Below are 18,017 nucleotides of genomic sequence, written 5' to 3' on the forward strand. Positions count from 1 at the left end.
AGGACGTTCCTTGGAAATCTATGCTGCACGGAAAGAACGATTTTGCTGAAGTAACAAAAAATTTAGCTAGATACAGAACTGAAAATAATTTTGTTGGACCATCAAAATAATTATATAGAACGCTTAAACATTTAAGTCTTACATAATTATTTTAATGGTCCAAAGAAATTATTTTCAGATCTATATCTAACTAAATTTTTAAATACTTTAACAAAACAGTTTTATTATTTCCGCGTGTAAAGGGGAAATATCTCTACAAATATTTTTCTAAAAGTTTTCTTTCAAAATCTATTCTTAAATCGTTGGATCTTTTTCTTCAAATTTATTTAGAAAGTCTCACAATCGTTTGTTAAAGTATCTCGAGAGCAAGTATTTTAAATTGACTTACGTTGTTCTTCGGCGGGAAGGAAGGCTCAGTATAATCAGCGCTGTAACGATAACCGGATAATGGATTCGGCACTGGTCCAGCAAGCGCCAAGGCGTTTACTCCTCTGGTACTTCCTTCGCCTTCACTGTCAAGGGCTGTGACACTTTCCGCGTTGCTGACACTGGATCCCGCTCTGATGTCCGCTTTGACATCCGAGAGGTTGCTGCTCCTATCGCTTTCTCTGTATCGATCGGCATTAGAATCCGTTTCCTCTATATGAATCAGGAAAAGAGGTAACGAGGTTGAACAAATGTCTTGAAAAATTCAATAATTGAATTGGTATAACATTCGTTACTTTAATCCCTTCAGAATCAGAGTAACTTGTAATATAATCATCAAATTTGAAGACGTTATCCGTTGAAATTATTTAATTCTATCAACACAGTCAAAATTTTGAAAAAATCAATTGTTTACTATTTATTAAAGTACATTTGAATGGAATAAAAAAGATTTTTTAACTTGGTTCCGTTAAAATCAGGTCTAAAGAGGTTTTAACCCAGTTTTTCTTGTAACATTCTGTAGATACAATATATTTTGTATGTATTAACATCACCATTACTTACGCAAATCGGTCTCTTGATTCTGCGCCGTACGCGGTCGTGGCTGCTTAATACGATCGCGACATTGTAGAATGAGTATGACTATTATGCCAATTAGGATCACGCAGACAACCAGCCCGGCGATGATCAAGATCAGTTGCCAATCGACTGGAATCAACGCTAAGCGTCATGTCTGGTTAAAATCTCGTTTACCATATGAAGAAGAGCGAGGCGCGTTAATTAATATACGCATCGCTGCTTGAAAAGTGGCACAAGTCAATAACATCGAATTCCAGACCTTTCGCTTGAATAACAGTAATATATGAATCTTCAGCGTGTATCTTTTTTGTCATACTTTTGCAGATTAAGCGTAAGCTTCTATTTACCGCTGTAATAAATTCGATAGTCATGTTTATCAACTGTGCCACTTTTTACGGAAGTTTTTACACTCCTATCTTTCCCTTTTTTAGAATTAAGTCGCGGAATGTAACAGCAATTACGTAGCGACTCGAAAAGAGATTATAACGTTTGATATATACATTAATAGTGAGTCATTTGTCGAAGGTAATTATTTGATCGTGAGTAGCGGTTAAAGTAGTTTGCAAATCATTAACTGAATGAAGAGTTAGTCGCGCAAATGAGCTGATCCAGAATCTCTCTGATCTTTTAGAAGCATCGAATGGTGATGAAGCTTTCCGTCACGGACGTATTACTCTTACAAATTGTGATTTTCCGGAACATCGTAAAAGTCTCGATACAAAAGAATTGAAATTATTGTATAAAACGATAGTCCCGTTGACTTCTGCTCAAGAAGCTTACAGTTATGGGAAGCTATATTGTGAAACAATGTCAATTCCGAAAAGTGGAAATACACATCATTTTCTTGAGTAAACAGTGGTTAAAAATGTTTTGAATAAACACGGTGACATACGTTCAACCAGACATTTAGATAAGTATCTCATTTCCTTGCTTTTATTTAAATGTACGCAAAATATCTACGTATATCACCGGTGTTATCTCGGTGAATACGCGCGGTAAGAGACTCTGGTAATATTTCAACTCCCTAATCGTTCTTAAACTACTTTACACAGTTTCGATCTTCTTGGAAAAAGCGAACCGATTTATAACACACTGTCTATGTCCATTAGACCTACATCTGTTTCCATGAATTTGATGTATAATCAAAGAGAAAAATTTACGTAGTTTCCATTATATCAACAATGAAAACGCTTACAACGTTAGAATAATAAAACTATATAAATTTTTAATATTATTTCGTAATTACCGTAATAGGTTACCGTAATAGATCTACATTACGCTTATGATATCAAAACGACTTTTTAATAAATATTTTCTATAATATATCTATATCATCATAAAAAATTTAGATTATATAGGTTACTAAAATATTTAAAGTCCACTTTTCCCCAACGGAAAAATATCGAGATTATTAAAATAAAAGATATTTTGTTCTCTCACGCGAGAAAGCTTTTGAGAGAAATTTTTCTTTCACATTTAGAAAGTACGAATGGTTACTATAAAACAAATGTGTATATACCCTATGTACATATATGAACATATATATTCGCGTCGAGTTACAATTAGCTCATATTGTTTGCTTCTCAAAAGCAAACATGGCTTCTCATAATCGTTAATATCACAATTGTAAAATTAGGACTTTCTCGTTTGTAACAACGCCTTTAATATATCCTTCTTTTGTTTTAATAATTACTCGGCGAGAGACAATACGGGCGTGAATTACACATTCGTCCTTCAAGTATATACGTCTAAAATTACAACGACGCGGTACTCTTTTATTACGAGATGGCCTTATAACGAAACGTAGCGTTTCGATCAACCCCATTATTTCTTGTTCTAGAAATACACACCTATTATTGCTACCACGATTAGAGAAGAAAATAATTCCCGCTAAATACAAACTAACAGTATTGTTATAATTAATATTATAATTTCCCACTCAACATTATACATATAACATAATATAACACATGTTGTTCATAACAGTCATATTATTGAGTAGGCAATTATAACATTGATGTAATGTTACTATTAGTTTATGTTTAGCAGGTTTGATCTTAATGGGATAATCCCGATATTTTGATTGAATATTATAAGCTCGCCCGATTTGATCTTTTAATTTAATGTTATTTGAATCATTTTAACCCCACCGATAACATGAATTTTATTCCTTCCGTCAACAATAGGAGTCTTCGAGAAATCTGATAGTAAACATTCTTTGTTAAAGCTTTGACACATCAGAATTCTTTTAGATTTTTATATAATTTGGAATAATAAAAAAATTCCTGTATTTTTCGAAGATTCTCCTATTTAAAGTAAATTTTTTATTATTTCAAATTATATAAAAATCTAAAAAAATTCTGATATACGTGTCAAAGCTTTAAAAAAGAACTTTTACTATCAGAAATCGGATTGTATTTTACTTATTTCACAGATTTAAATTTATCTATCAAGAAATTTATCTACCAAAATTCACAATCAAAATGTTGATGGTGTCCTTAAAAACCACAGTTGCTGGCGAAGAGTTAAAAGTATTAATGTCGTAGTCTTTTTGCGAAATTAGCCCTTTATGCAAAACGGTGAGTAGTCTGTTTTAGCCCTTTTCTAAAAAGACACCTGTTAGTCGACGATTAATATGTGTAAAATAAAAATTTGTAAAAAATGTATACTTTATAATTTTCACTTTGGAAGCTATTCATAAGCTTTCAGGAAAGTCAGAATAGGGGACATGTTAAAAATACGCCAATAACAATAAATGCTTTCTGTCTAAGTGTCTTTGCTCTCTGATGAATGCGCTTTAAAAGGGAAAATACAACGCGTTGTGCCCATGTAAAGGGTAGTTTTACGCGTCCCCGTCGGCAGTGTTAATATCCTTTCGGCATTTTAGCAAAACACCGCGTCGCATGAAATTAGCCGCGATGACGTGTCGAATTTTGCTAATCACCGGCCGGTAGATGGTACGCGCGCCTCCCGAGTGCATGTCGAATTGCAATCGCCGCGTTTTGCGATCCTCTCGTCTTTTTACCCGTCCCCAAGTGAAGGTGAATTCACCGTAGAAACGAGTATCGGGAATGTCGAGCCGAGCGATGTAAAAATCATCTATTATTCGGCCCGTGTAATTGCGATCAACATGTCTCTTGCGATCGGCGCCCGTCACTTTGCGCTCGATCGGTTAGAAAATCTTACACGAAGTTAGCCGCGGTCACGTGATCAAATTTCCCTAATCGCCTACGGCAGTACGTGTCGCGCGCTTCCCAGTGCATGTCGGATCGCAATCGTCGCGTATCTTCGCGTCTTTTTTTTACCCCATCCCATTAAATCCTACGTACGTACAAACGAGTGTCGGGGATACTGAATTCGACACGGGTGATTGTCACGATGTATTAACTGGCTTGCATGATCGCGATTAATCAGATTAATGTTTCTTGAATCTCAACAATGGCGACCGTCTCATCGGAAAATTTTCCGGAGCGCGTGAAGTTAGCCGCGGGTCGCGTTACTAAATTTTTTTAACCGCCTAATACGGCATTACGTGTCGCGCGCTTCTCAGTGAAGCATGTCAGATCGCAATCGTCGTGTATTCTCGCGTCTTTTTACTCGCTTGGATAAACCCTGTGCATAAACAAGTGTCTAGAATAGTGAATTCAAGACGGGTGATTGCCACGATGTGTTAATTGGCTCGTACGATCGCGATTAATGTCTTTCGAGCCTCGAAATCGGTGGCTGACTCATCGAAAAATTTTCCGGAGCGCGCGAAGTTAGCCGCGGGTCGCGTTACCAAATTTTTTTAACCGCCTAGTACGGCATTACGTGTCGCGCGCTTCTCAGTGAAGCATGTCAGATCGCAATCGTATATTCTCGCGTCTTTTTACTCGCTTGGATAAACCCTGTGCATAAACAAGTGTCTAGAATACTGAATTCAAGACGGGTGATTGTCACGATGTGTTAATTGGCTCGTACGATTAATCAGATTAATGTCTCTCGAGCCTCGAAATCAGCAGTCGTCTCATCGAAAAATTTTCCGGAGCGCGCGAAGTTAGCCGCGGGTCGCGTTACCAAATTTTGTTAACCGCCTAAGAGCGGCATTACGTGTCGCGCGTTCTTCGGGACATGGCGGATCGCAATCGCTGCGGTTTCTAGCGTCTTTTTACCGGATAAGCTCCGATAAATTCTGCGTACGAGTGTCGGCGATATTGAATCTAGCGACGAGCAATCGTGTGTTAATTGACCAGCGCGATCGTGATTAACACGTCACTCGGGACTCGAAATCGGCGGTCCGTCTGGAATTTTTACGGAACGCGCGAAGTTACCTGCGGTCCCGTAACTGAATTTCACTCAACTGCCGGTCGGTACGTGTTGCGCGCAGTCGACGCGACGCCACGCGACGCGGGTAGGATTCGTCGACAAAATCCATCCGTTTCCCATATTTCGTTCATCCGCGTCGCGAGTGTCATTCAGCATCCCGGAACATCGAAAAGCATCGAAGGAGACGTCGAAAAACCTCCACCGTTGAGTGGATCAATGAAGACGGACGATTCGGCGCTCATCCAGAATATTCGGATAACGGCCGGCCTTCGTGTCCGCCATGTTTGCTCGCGCCGCGCGTCTTCCCGGAATCGGTGGTGTTGCGACTTCGCGGAATTTCGCGTCGCACGAAAACATTAGATCGAAAAAACGTCGAAAACAACGGGAAGTCGGGAATGAGTCCGGAAGCGTCATCTCGTTGTATCGGGTGATAAATCAGTCATATCGTTAGTAATTTAATTTAGTGATCGATAACGGGAGAATCCATGAGTATTGTTATATCCGCGAGTGTAATTTTGGAATGCATCGAGGGATTGTCATCAGTTTCGATCGAGAGAAGCAGTGATTGTTAGTATATAAAAGATGAGCAGGTTGATTGTGTTCATCTTGCCACGAGATGAAAATTTATAAAAGCGAGCATTAATGGACGTTAAAAATAAAATTTATTAAATATTGATCAATGAAATTGTCTAAATATTGACACCAATGAAATTTATTAAATATTCATCAATGTAACTTTCATCTCGTTTTAAGATATACAACTTTCTCCCGTTTTTCATTCCTGCACTACTTAGAATTGCATTAGAATTTTTTTTTCCTTCCTTTCATCAGATATTAAACATAAATGTGTTCATTTTACTTTGCGTTCTAAAAATGTCCAGCTATAGAAAATAGATGATAGAATTTAAATTTAATTCAGATGACACAAGCACACAAAAATTTTTTTCATCCGGAAATTAAATCGTAGTATTCATATGTATTTTGATCTGAAACCGAAGTTACGTCCAAATTGCTCCATTTTTTAATCAACAGAAACAGCTCGATTTTTTGGTACTTTTTAACTTACCATATTAACTTTATAAACTTGCATATTATCGTTGACTTACTTTCTCTCTTTCACCTCAGCTTGCATACTAAAAACCAGGCCATAAATGGTTCGAAAAATACTGGAAAATCGAGCTATTTTTCATCGATAAAAAAATGTGACTGTGTAATGGAGCAGTTTGGACATCGGATTAGATTTCAATATATACAAGAATATCATGACCTAATCTCTGGATCAAACATCAAATTTTGTTTTGTGTGCTTGTATAATAGATACATTTAACGTATTTGATCATGCATTGGCTAAAGATAAAATTACTTTAGAGGAAGAATATTAATGTACATAATAAAATTTCTTTAGTTTTAAATAAATAAAATTTTACTAAACAGAATTGTGAGGATACAAAAAAAAATTTAAGTTTTTAGTTAATTTATTTTCAAATTTCACAAAATAGTTTTCTAATTTTAGGAAAAACATCAATGTTTCAATTAATCACTAGAAAAAGCATCAATCGAAGCTGATATTGTCACTGTGATCGTGAGTATACGAAGATTTAAATTTAATTTAAATAATAGATACGTTTAATGTATTTGGTGATACACATAAAAATGATAACTAAAAATAAAATTACTTCAGAGGAAAAACACAGATGTATATATTAATAAATAATTTTAGTTAAATATTAAAAAGGATTTTACTAATTGTAAAATATAGAAATAGAATATGAAGATTAAAATAAAGATGGTAGCAAAATTTAATTTCTTAGTTAATTTTAGATTAAAAGAATTAAATATTTTCTAATTTTAGGAACAACATCGATGTTTTAATTAATCTCGGGTTGAAGTGTATCGAAAAGCACATCAAGAGCACATCGTCGCCAGTTTTATTCAAAGAAGACCGAGATCGTCGCTGTGATGGTGAGTATATAAAACTTAAACTTAATACAGAAAATATTATTAATACATTTTGCGCATTTGACGAAATATTAATACTAAAAATAAAAATGCTTTAGAGGAAGCATTCGATGTATATACATTATTTTCCAGTTAAAAAAGGGATCTTGTTAAGTAAATTGTAAAGATGCAAGGAAGCAAAATTTAATTTTTTAATTATTTTTACATTAAAAAGATTAAAGATCTTCTATTTTAAGTAAAATTGGAATTTGAATTAAAATTTTATGCGATTGCGTAAAAGATTTTATTCTAGAAAATGATCACTAAATGATTCACTCAGATTGATATTTCCAGATTGTAAAAGAAGATGTTCATTTCATAAATACGCGATGTTCATTTCATAAATACTTCATAAAATATTGAATTTAATTAGCTTTTTAAATAATATTGAACTATAGTATCGTATAAAATTATATAAAAAATATTTAAATATTTAGCAAAAAAGAGACAAAGAGAGAAAAATTCACTTTGTGATTATCGGTAAATTATTTAATTAGCGTTCAAAAAAATATTAAATTATATTGTCGTACAAAATTATATATAACGGTATTTAGCAAAAATATTAAAATTAAAACTTTATGGAGAGAAAGGAAGGAAAAATCATTTTACCATTCTTGGCAATCCTTCGCTAAATGAATCTATTATCAAACAATATGTACGTTCGAATTCGCAAGATCTTCGAAAGCTTATCTAGGGATGAGATGCGATCAGACGATAGTAAGAGAGTAATCTATCAGATATCAAACACTTACTGTGTGCTGTCAGTTTGATGATGACAGAATCCGTGCCGAAGCTGTTCGTAACCGTGCAGTTGTAATCCCCAAAGTACGTCGATATGGGATCCAGTAGGGTGACAGTGCTGACTACCCTCTCGGCCGCGTATTCCTCTTGCACGTAGAACGGCGTATTGTTCGACGTGAAATTGAGCTCGCGACCGGCGAAGCTCCACACCACCGATTCCGCTTTTGGCACGGATATCGCGGTGCACTTAACCTGGGAAGCAAATCGGGGAAAAATGCCGGTGAAATAAAAAAATTGCGGTTAAGCGCGAGTCCCATTCCACCCCTCACCGGCGACCCCGGTCTTTCACCCTCGTCAACCGGGGTGACCCGCGCTCTTCGGTCTCCTCTAAAAGTGTTTCAAGCATCGGCAGAGAGAAAAATGTGGGAATGGCATCGCGCGATCATCGTGAACTCCTGTGTCAGCGTGAGGATACGTATATAGAATGCTGGCGAAACGCTTGGACGAGCTTTGGGTGCCAGTTCATTCTCAGTTGAAATACGAGACAAAAATTCGTATCGACATATGTCCGCAAACGTCTACACCTTTTTCAACGAAGATTGAAATCGATATAATTTTAAGTGAAGTGAGTTTTGGATGTTTATCTTATTGTGTTTATTATTACGTCAGTTACGTACATATTGCTTAATCATAACTTCCCAGGTAGAACATCAAGTCATGATGACATCAAAATGATTATTAAAAGTCACTTTTATCAGTCACGATTCATATTAACATCATTTTCATGTTATCGTAACCTGTTGTTCTACTTGAGCTATCATATCAACAAGAGTGCTTATAAAAATGCATTTCAGGTCGGACATTGATACGGACTTTTCTCCTCGTTTTGAAAATGTTTATCGAGACTACTCGGAACATGTCAACACCCCGTACGTTGATCGCCTTAGCAGACTCTCAAGTGTATTTTCACGTCGCGGATGAAGCTAAATTATCCAGAGTAAATTATACTGAGTGCTTCCTGATAACTACCGTCCCCTTAAAAGATCTTTCCGGTAGGAGGGATGTTTCCATGTAATAATAATTCATAATATACACGCGCGGAACGTCCGGCACGACGGCACTCAAGAAAATTACGCGCTGGGCTCCGCGTACCTTTGCGAATGATAGTCGCACTGAGCATGATATTTAACCGACCGATAGCGGATCAAAGAACATTGTCCCATCAATGTATGTGTGTACGCACCTTGACCACTCCTTCGTCAGGCACATATTGGATCCTTTGCGACACTATGCTGGGCGGCGCGCGAATGTAGATGTTGGCATGGCCAGTTAATTCCGGAAAGCCGCGCACACGGGCTTTGCAGTAGTAACGGCCGGCAGTGTCGGAGCTCACAACGACGCTTATGTTCGGACTGTTGGCGACCATTCGGTCCGAATCCTCGTGGTACCACTCGATCTCGGGCATTGGATTCCCGTCTACGTCGCACTGCAGGATCTCCGTGGCGCCGTAATGTGTTTCCACGGAAAGCGGCGGGTGCCGAAACTGCGGGCCGTCTGAGAAAATTCAATTTTAACCCCCCCTCCAGGTCAGCTCTCGCACGAAAATGAACTCGCGAGATGGGAGGGGAAAAAATGTTACTTCCTTATTGCCGCGCGTCTATTCCGGCGCGGCTTATTTCGAGAGCGCGTTTCCGCGGCGTGGCACTATATTTTATATCGTTACCGCGATTGCTCCTTTAACACGTCTGTAAGGTACCGGCTTTACGATAAAACGAAATTCTCTCTTAACGTGGTCTCGAGCAGCGCGCGTACGAAACGCGCAACGCTCTATTTTATATCTTTGCGCGATGGTATTTTCAGACCACTGCGTTGAAACTATCATTTTTTTCCCCACACAAAATGAACGTTGGAATCTTCGCGGAATTTAAGCATCGAAGAAAAAGTCCATGTTAAAACACGTGATAGTTTCTAAGAAACTATTGACCTCCACTGTTATTTTTCCTACGGGAATGTTTTCTTTTTGCTTACATCTTATATCCATGGTTTGGCTCTCCTCGCTTTTACCGACTTCATTCGAAACCTCGCACTTTACGGTCGCGTCGTGCAGCTCACGGGTAGCATTGTGAATAATCATCTCCGTGGTGTAGTCCCCGATCACCTTTTTCTTGTTGATAAACCACCTGGAAAAGAAAAGCGAAATAAACGTCATTTAAAGAGGACGGTCTAAAATAGCATCTCTCCTCTTTATCCTCTATAATTATTTGACCATTGACGGGTGTAATAAGCCGACGTTGTGGATCAAAAACTCACGGATTATCAGACGTTTTTCACAGCATACACACACACGCACACACAAATCGCGTTTTCTTCTTCTATCGTTCTATAACTTTCTAGCGTCGCCATCTCCCGCTCCGGATCAATACGACTTTTTAATAACGCGATGCATTTAAACGATTACTTCTGCGACTCAATGCCATACCCGTTTTTTCGGCTGATCTCGCGTTATATATACGAGATATCTCTAAATTATGCAAGATGTGCACGTATTTTTTAATTAAATTTGATTTTTTTTTTTAAACTGAATACTTTTCTCTCTTAACACTTGATAAACATTTCGTTAATTAGATCTCAAGCTAAAAGTCCTAGTTAATTAAAAATTAAATGAAAAATTATCTTAACATTTATTTGTCTCTCAAATTTAATTTCATTTTCGATCATTCTTATAATTGAAAAATGATTAATTTCTCAATATTTACAATGTAGAGAGAAGTCGATGTTAAATTAATCAACGAGCACGGTAAATTTGGTTCGGTTGACATTTTACACGTACTTTATGACGTTTCTTTATCGCGAGCTATTCTTGCCACTCGACTTTTGCCAACTGAGGCATCTTCACGAAGGATCTGAGCGATTTATCTCGAGCATCGTTTGGCCGCACAATCGAGGAAAAGAGCCTCAGCGTCGTCGTTTCGAATGGTAATAAACGGGAGAGGGCAGGCTGCGCTTTTCACAGCGACGAAACGGCCTTCGCGTACAATCAGGGAGAAGAAGAAAGAGTGAGTGAGAGAAGAGTCGAATCGAACCGGAACGACGACTTACCAAGCTCGTGTGTCTCTAGCCAAGAGAGACCCACCACCCTTCGCCACCCTCTGCTAACCCCCTCCCTCCTTTCTCGCGCTCTTCACCCCTCGCATTGCAATCGATTTTATCGGAGCCGTAGAGCCGTCCGACAGACAATTTACCTCGCAAAGATGCCGGCAAAAGCGTTGTGCAACGTACATTCGCGCGAATACCGTGCCATAACGACTCGATAAACATCGAAATGTCTGTAGGTCATCTCGTATCTTCCGGCAAAGTTCAACTCTTTCGCGTACGCATCTATAGTGTTTACGGAAGACACGATCTAACTTTAGGAAGATATTTTACTTTGCAGCGAGATTGAAAGAAGTTTTATGATTCCAGCAATACCTTTCTATCTCGAGTTGTAATACGTTATATGTATTTGTCATCAGAGGGGGTTATTTCTCATTTCTAGCGCGAGAGAGGAAAAATATTTCAAGAAACAAGCTTTTCTCGAAGAGTTTATATACACGCTCCGATTTTCAGATTTATTTTCTAATTTGCTAATATTAATTGCTTTATTAATAAATGTAATAATTTGGGTAGAGAGCAGGAAATTCAACTACACGATGATAAGAACGTATTTGTCGTATCATTCTATTTTCTGTAACCCGAGAATTTATCAAAGTGATTGTGATCACGGAAATGAAATAACGCAAATTTAATTAGTATCCGAAATTAATTAGCCCAACGAGTTAAGTTATTTCTTATCTGAGTTTCCTACATTTCCTTGAATATTATACGATCCTTTCTCTGCTGTAATGAGAGATCATTTAAAAACTGATACGATAGGAGATTTTGTTACTTTTGTCATCTCGTTACTTAACGCCGCGCGAGAACACGGAAAATCATGTCGCCGGTCTCGTCGCTTCCTCAGTTTTCACTTGCATTCGGATCTTTTTTTTTTTTTTTTACGAACAGTGGCGCGACGACGACCGTTGTGAAAGCTATAAAAAAGCTGCGAAAGCTATAAAAGCTGTTAAAGCGACTGGTAACTAACGTTCGTTATCGTCAATACAATGTGGTTCTCTCGCTGCTCTTTACTCGCTTCTCTGTCTATCCTACTGTCCGTGAAGTCCCATAAGCGGATCAAGTTTCTTTTTTTCCACGGAGCTTTAACGCACACACATCACCTACGCCTGGAGAAAGTCCGTCGTGACACGAAAAAAAAGGAAAAGAAAACGATTTTGAGCTTTTGTATCCGTGTAAAAGCTTTCCGTTCAGTTTATGTACGGAAAAAGAGCCGCAATTTAAATCTCAGTCGCAAAAAATCGTTGTAAATCGAAATCCTTTTGTTTCTACCTTTGATTATATATGAAGTTAATTTAAACTCGCGCAGCGAAACGCAGCAGCGATATAAAAGAACGCGAAGCACCCGTATACGTTGCGCGTCAATACAATTCACGCTAAACGATCGAAAGCCTCGTTTGAAAAACATAAACGAAAAAAAAAAGGGACTTGATTTTACAAATTGCGGTAATGTTTTTTTTAGATATGCAATCTGCGCTTTCTCGGGGGGTGATATTTTCGTCGAGCCGATTTAATTCGAGCGACCATCCGATAATCTCGTAAATTAATACAGCGCGTCATCCGGGGCGAGCAGGTTTTTTTTTTTCCCCCGGCGGGATGTTGCGTAACGAATAATTTAAAAGCAATCAAAGCGGGCCCGCTAGGCGAAACCCGCAAACGCGCCCCACGTTAACACGTGCGCGCGCAACACCGTCCTGAATTTGACATTGTCCTCTTTGTAGAGACGGATATCGATCATCCACCGTCTCTTTGTCGCTCGCAGCCAATGTACGAACAACGCGACTCACGTTTTGCTTACGCGCCCTCGCGTGCCCGTCTGCGCCGACGGCGTCGCTCACCTGTAGCGACACGATATCGTGAGAAACTATCGATATTTCGGAAACTTTAAGTAGCTTAAGGGAACCGATCGCTTTAAGGAAGGGAAGCTGATACGAGTTGAATCGCCTATGTACGTCATATTTTATTTGTGCATGCAGAAAGGGAAGTTTCAGTTTCGATCGAAGCCACTTTCTGGCAAATATTTTCCCAGCAAACACCTAAAAGTTTGGAAAAATATCTCAGACAAGAATTAAAACGGAGCGTTTGGTATTTTACCGATTGATCACGATGATTTTTAACATATAGAAAAGTTCAATCGTGCATTGTTCGCCATCTTCTATATTGGTCTCCGCCTGTCATCAATATTTCACTTATTGTATGCTAATTATAGATACACAGAGAATAACTGTTAAGTAACTATTTTGAAACTCGTGCTCAACTATATTGACTTTATTGAACAACTCGGCGACCTGATTTAGAGTAAAGTTCGAATTACCGTTAATCCGTGTAGAGAGAAGTCTTATTCTTCTGTTTTTAATAAATAATAATTAATTTTGTGCGCGCACTTTTATCAGCTTCGTACGTTAATAAAATACAGTTTTTATGATATATCTCTGAGAGCTGACATAACTACATTAATTATTCTATAATATTTTAATGAAGAATCGGATATTTAAATCTCCTCTCTTTTAATATTAATGGAAATATCGTCGATATCTGTCAGTTTTTTGTACTCACCTGTATTCTACATCAGGTGGGTTGGCCTCGGCGCAACACTTGAACCTAAGCTCGGAACCTTCGACGATGCGATCAATCTTCGAGAGGGACACCTTTGGTGCGTAACGTACCTGAAAACAAAATGTGCGAATTGCCTTTCTCCATTTTCTAAGCTTCCCATCACGCAGAAATCGAACCGTTCAATGGTTACCGTCGCGCTTTCGTACCGAGTTGTGCTACGTGCGTAGTCCGGAATAATAATGATGCATATCCATTACTGCACGTTTGAAATTTTCGAAGCGTTCGTTATATATTTCACAAGGGAAATAGGAGATATATCCCGTAGTATATTACTCACGCTCGATACACTTTCAGAATTGAATGAAATTTTATCTGTTCAAATTTTGTCCGAAACCTTTTAGGGCCGTATATTTATCGTGTTATTTGAAACTCTATCCTTTTTAAGGCCATAATTTTTTTGCACAATTTTAAAATTAATAACGAGGCATTTGTTGCATTGCATGTTTCCTCGATTCACTATGCTTCCTTTGACCATCCGATTGTTTCGAATAATAAATGAAATAATAAAAATTTCCTTCTACCGAAAATATTAACGATTAATACTTTTATGAGCATAAACTTGAAAAATCGTCATTAGTAATACAGCTTATTTTGCATTGAACTTCGAATACATTTAAACAGAATTTTCGTATTTAAAGATTTTAATATTTAAATATTAAATTTAATGGATATTAAAAGATTTATTTTTGATATTAACATTATATTGAGATTTATTCGATATAAAAACGTTACATAATCTAAAAGAAGTTAATAACACAGATATTTTAGTAGAAGTCCACTCTGAATCAAGAAGAAAAATTTATCACATTATGTAATAAAGATAAAATATTCTCTCTATATATCAAAAATTAAGTTTTTCTTCATTTTGTCGACAGGTGCGTGGATGATAAAAAAGAAATCACATCGAAGAAATCGGAATTCGCTCGAACTCGCTTGCGTAAGAATTGCTTCCAATTAGGACACGATATTAATGTCGAACTTATATATTAGGAGCAGTGAAAAGCGCGGGTAATATATCCGGCGCCAGTGTAAAAGAGTTAAGTAATAACTCGTGAGAATTTTCTCTGCAGGTCGGGCAGTCGGTGTGTCGAAATATCGCGCCATCTCCGTCCTCGACCTCGTCGTCGTCGTCGTCGTCGTCGTCACAAATTCGAATGTTCTGCCCGGGCAAAAATCTCTGCGAGTTCGCTTCGTTGCCCTTTTCCATGAAACTATTTGTTCCCTTTGCCACTTCGGATAATGGAGTCTACGTCTCTGAAGAAAAGAGGGCGGAAGTAGTACCCGGAGAACGCGCCAAAGTACTCGCGCGCGCTCGCAGCACGAAAGTTGCGCCAGCGGATGGCGATTACCGCGCGCTAACCGCTTCTCAAGACACGACGTTAATTATTATACGTCGCCTCGTTACCCTCGTTACCCTCCTCCCTGCCCCGTCCCGGGCCCTGCTTTTGCGCGACTCGCGTTAATTTCTTCCTCCGGTCAGCGAGTAAAAAGAACGCGCGCGCGCGTAAAAGGCCAGTGATTTTATTTCCCTTTAAATGAGATTTCTATCTTCCCCCGCTTCCCATTTTCTTTTATTTTTCTTCGATTTCTCGCCGTCTTGCTGACACGGTTCACAGACTTATTTCATGACATTATACCCTATGTGTTTCCAACTGGTTCAAGTTCTTATCGGAATCGTGTAGGGCGCACTAAGACTGGGGCCCAATTACTTTGTACGTACCTCGACGCGAAGTTTGGCGCTTTGCGGCGAACGATCCGCCATATTTTGACTTTGGCACGTGAAAGTCGTGTTGTCGTGATCCTTTCGCGGCATCACTCTCAGGACGGACTTTACAGTAATCAGCGGACCGTTATCGTACGCCTCCTTCGTGGTTTTGATGCCATGGCGTAGCACGTTGCCCAGTCCATCGATCCACGTGATCTGCAAGAAACGTTACAGTTAAAAATAGCATCGCTCGAGAAAACACCCGCGTCAGGGAATTGACCCGTGACCGGAATTCTTATGCTTTTATTACCATAATGTTGCCCGTGGGACTTAAAAACTTAAGGTTTTTTTTTTTTTTATATAAAAGCTACAGTCCTCTTTTAGAGAAACATTCCAATAAAAATACAAGTTTTTAACAATTATTTATTGTAGATAATATATTACGATATATATATTAAATAATTATTTGGAATAATATGGATGAATTAAAATGTGGAACGGATTAAATGGAAATTAAATGGAAAATTAATTTAATTTGAGAGATATTAATTTCTTCAGCTTCAGTTGAAGTATGACTGTGTTTCGAGTCCAGCAAACCTTATTGGCACGCAGTCTATGAAACTGAAATAATATATTTGCAAAAATTTGCATTTAGTATTATTAAGCATTAAGAGATTTGACCGAAAGTAAAATTATTTCTATTAATTAATTTATTTAGAATAATAAATTTTCTCTAACGTATTCCGATCAAAGTAGTTGGAAAATTTCGAAAATTTAAGCAATATCAGCTTTTGTGAATTCCACAAACTGTATTCAAAATTTTCACAATGTTGTTCACGGATAAAAACCGATAGCCTCGGAATTGTTGAGAGGGATGCGATTTGCAACGATCAATTAATGAAGTTGCGAACGAATTTCCGTGCATAATGCCGTAACATGATTGTTCTGCCGGACCTGTTCAAACACAATTGCGCGCGTATGTGCGTGCGTGTCGCGGAAATCAAGCTTATCGGCTCTAATTAGACACCTCATGCGAGAGTTCCTGCTGTTTGTTATCGATATGAGATCTCCGGGCTGCAAGTGCCGCAGCGTCCTTCCGCGTTCGCTGTGTTATAGGGATCACTAGAATAATCGTATTCCCATTTCCCATACAGTGTCGCCATTATCTACGGTATTGTCCTGTATCTCACGATTTATGTACTCTTCGCACGATTTTTACCGCATAAACATATTATTGCAATTTCACGCGAGCCAACAGATATCTATCGGATACAGGTATTTTGTTTTTCAAAGCGTTTCGCGATTACTCCGATAATTTTGTTTTTTTTTTTGCTGATTTATCAGCAACATGCAATCTAATACTTATTAATGAAATTCATACAATGTATTAATATTTGCAATCTTACATCACTTCTATATGCAGGTATAATAAAAATGAGAGGAAATATTAAGATGCTTAGAATATCTGGTACAAAATGTCAGAAATAATTATATATTGAGCTGTACATTCTTTAAATTAAAAAAAAATCATCATTATTATTTCTCAGAAAAGTATCTTAAGTTTCTATAATAATACCTTCGAATATATTTTGCAAGATAAAAAAATGTTACGGCATTAGTGAGTTCTATTTTTCGCTTAAGTTTGAATATGCGGTGCTATTGTCAATTTTCTACACACAATAGCATAATGGTAAAATCATAGTGTATCGAATATAGCGCGTGATACAAGACGATTTCATAAATATATATGGAGATCTTTTTAAAACGTGAGAAATATCGGAAATCGACATACGATTTACGAGCTTGCCTCCTTTCATGCAATCAGCGCTGAATCGAATATGCTTTCCGTTGACGCCTTCTTGTAAAGCAGGTTCGTTTAGTCGCTTTTCTAACTGCGGCCTCCGCAGGAAATCGATCTCGTCCGCTCTAATTAGGAGTTCTGCGGTCTCGCGGTGCAGTACCATTTACTATTGTGCCACGAGTGCGAATGAAATTGCCGTGCAAAGTGCATTTGCCTAAAGAAGCGAAAAATCGGAGCATTCGGACATTTTTATCCTTTCTCTTAAAAATTTCTCGTAAAATATATAGCCTCATAAAACTCATAATATAATTAACTTTCATGAAACGCGTTGCTTTTAAAAGCAAAATCCGTAATTTCCGAAAAAACTGAAACGTTTAAAGACTTAAAAATATAGAAATGGATTAAAAAAGCTGTGTTAATGTCTGTAAAAGTATATGCGCCCCACGAAAAAGTATCATTTGTCGCAAAAAATATCATTACGACGTAATACCGTTTTTATTTCGAATCTTTATTTTATATTTCAATAATAAACAGAAGCTCCAGAGCTAATCTCCATCGAACGTTCATCCCACTTTCCCGCTCGCTTAATCATCCGATATTCGGTTTTTACATTTTCACGGTATTAAAGCGTGCATTTCGCATTTTCTGGTTGAGAATGGCAGAAATACACGCGCAGCTGGTTGCCCTCCGGGCTAG

At 37.9% G+C, this 18,017-nt stretch overlaps 1 protein-coding gene across 1 annotated transcript in view; it reads right to left on the reverse strand.

The window, feature by feature from the left end:
• The window catches only part of LOC108759716 (irregular chiasm C-roughest protein), a 46,433-nt gene that overhangs the window by 5,803 nt on the left and 22,613 nt on the right, over nt 1–18,017 (reverse strand). The window contains exons 3-9 of the mRNA XM_018505282.1: nt 15,536–15,736; nt 13,756–13,865; nt 10,078–10,229; nt 9,293–9,603; nt 8,061–8,301; nt 991–1,146; nt 389–639 (exon numbers count right to left, since the gene is read on the reverse strand). Of these exons, the coding sequence (XP_018360784.1) occupies nt 389–639; nt 991–1,146; nt 8,061–8,301; nt 9,293–9,603; nt 10,078–10,229; nt 13,756–13,865; nt 15,536–15,736 (1,422 nt within the window). The remainder of the gene's footprint in view (nt 1–388; nt 640–990; nt 1,147–8,060; nt 8,302–9,292; nt 9,604–10,077; nt 10,230–13,755; nt 13,866–15,535; nt 15,737–18,017) is intronic.

The sequence above is a fragment of the Trachymyrmex cornetzi genome, unplaced genomic scaffold (assembly GCF_001594075.2).
Source record: "Trachymyrmex cornetzi isolate Tcor2-1 unplaced genomic scaffold, Tcor1.1 scaffold204, whole genome shotgun sequence".
Classification (NCBI taxonomy): domain Eukaryota; kingdom Metazoa; phylum Arthropoda; class Insecta; order Hymenoptera; family Formicidae; genus Trachymyrmex; species Trachymyrmex cornetzi.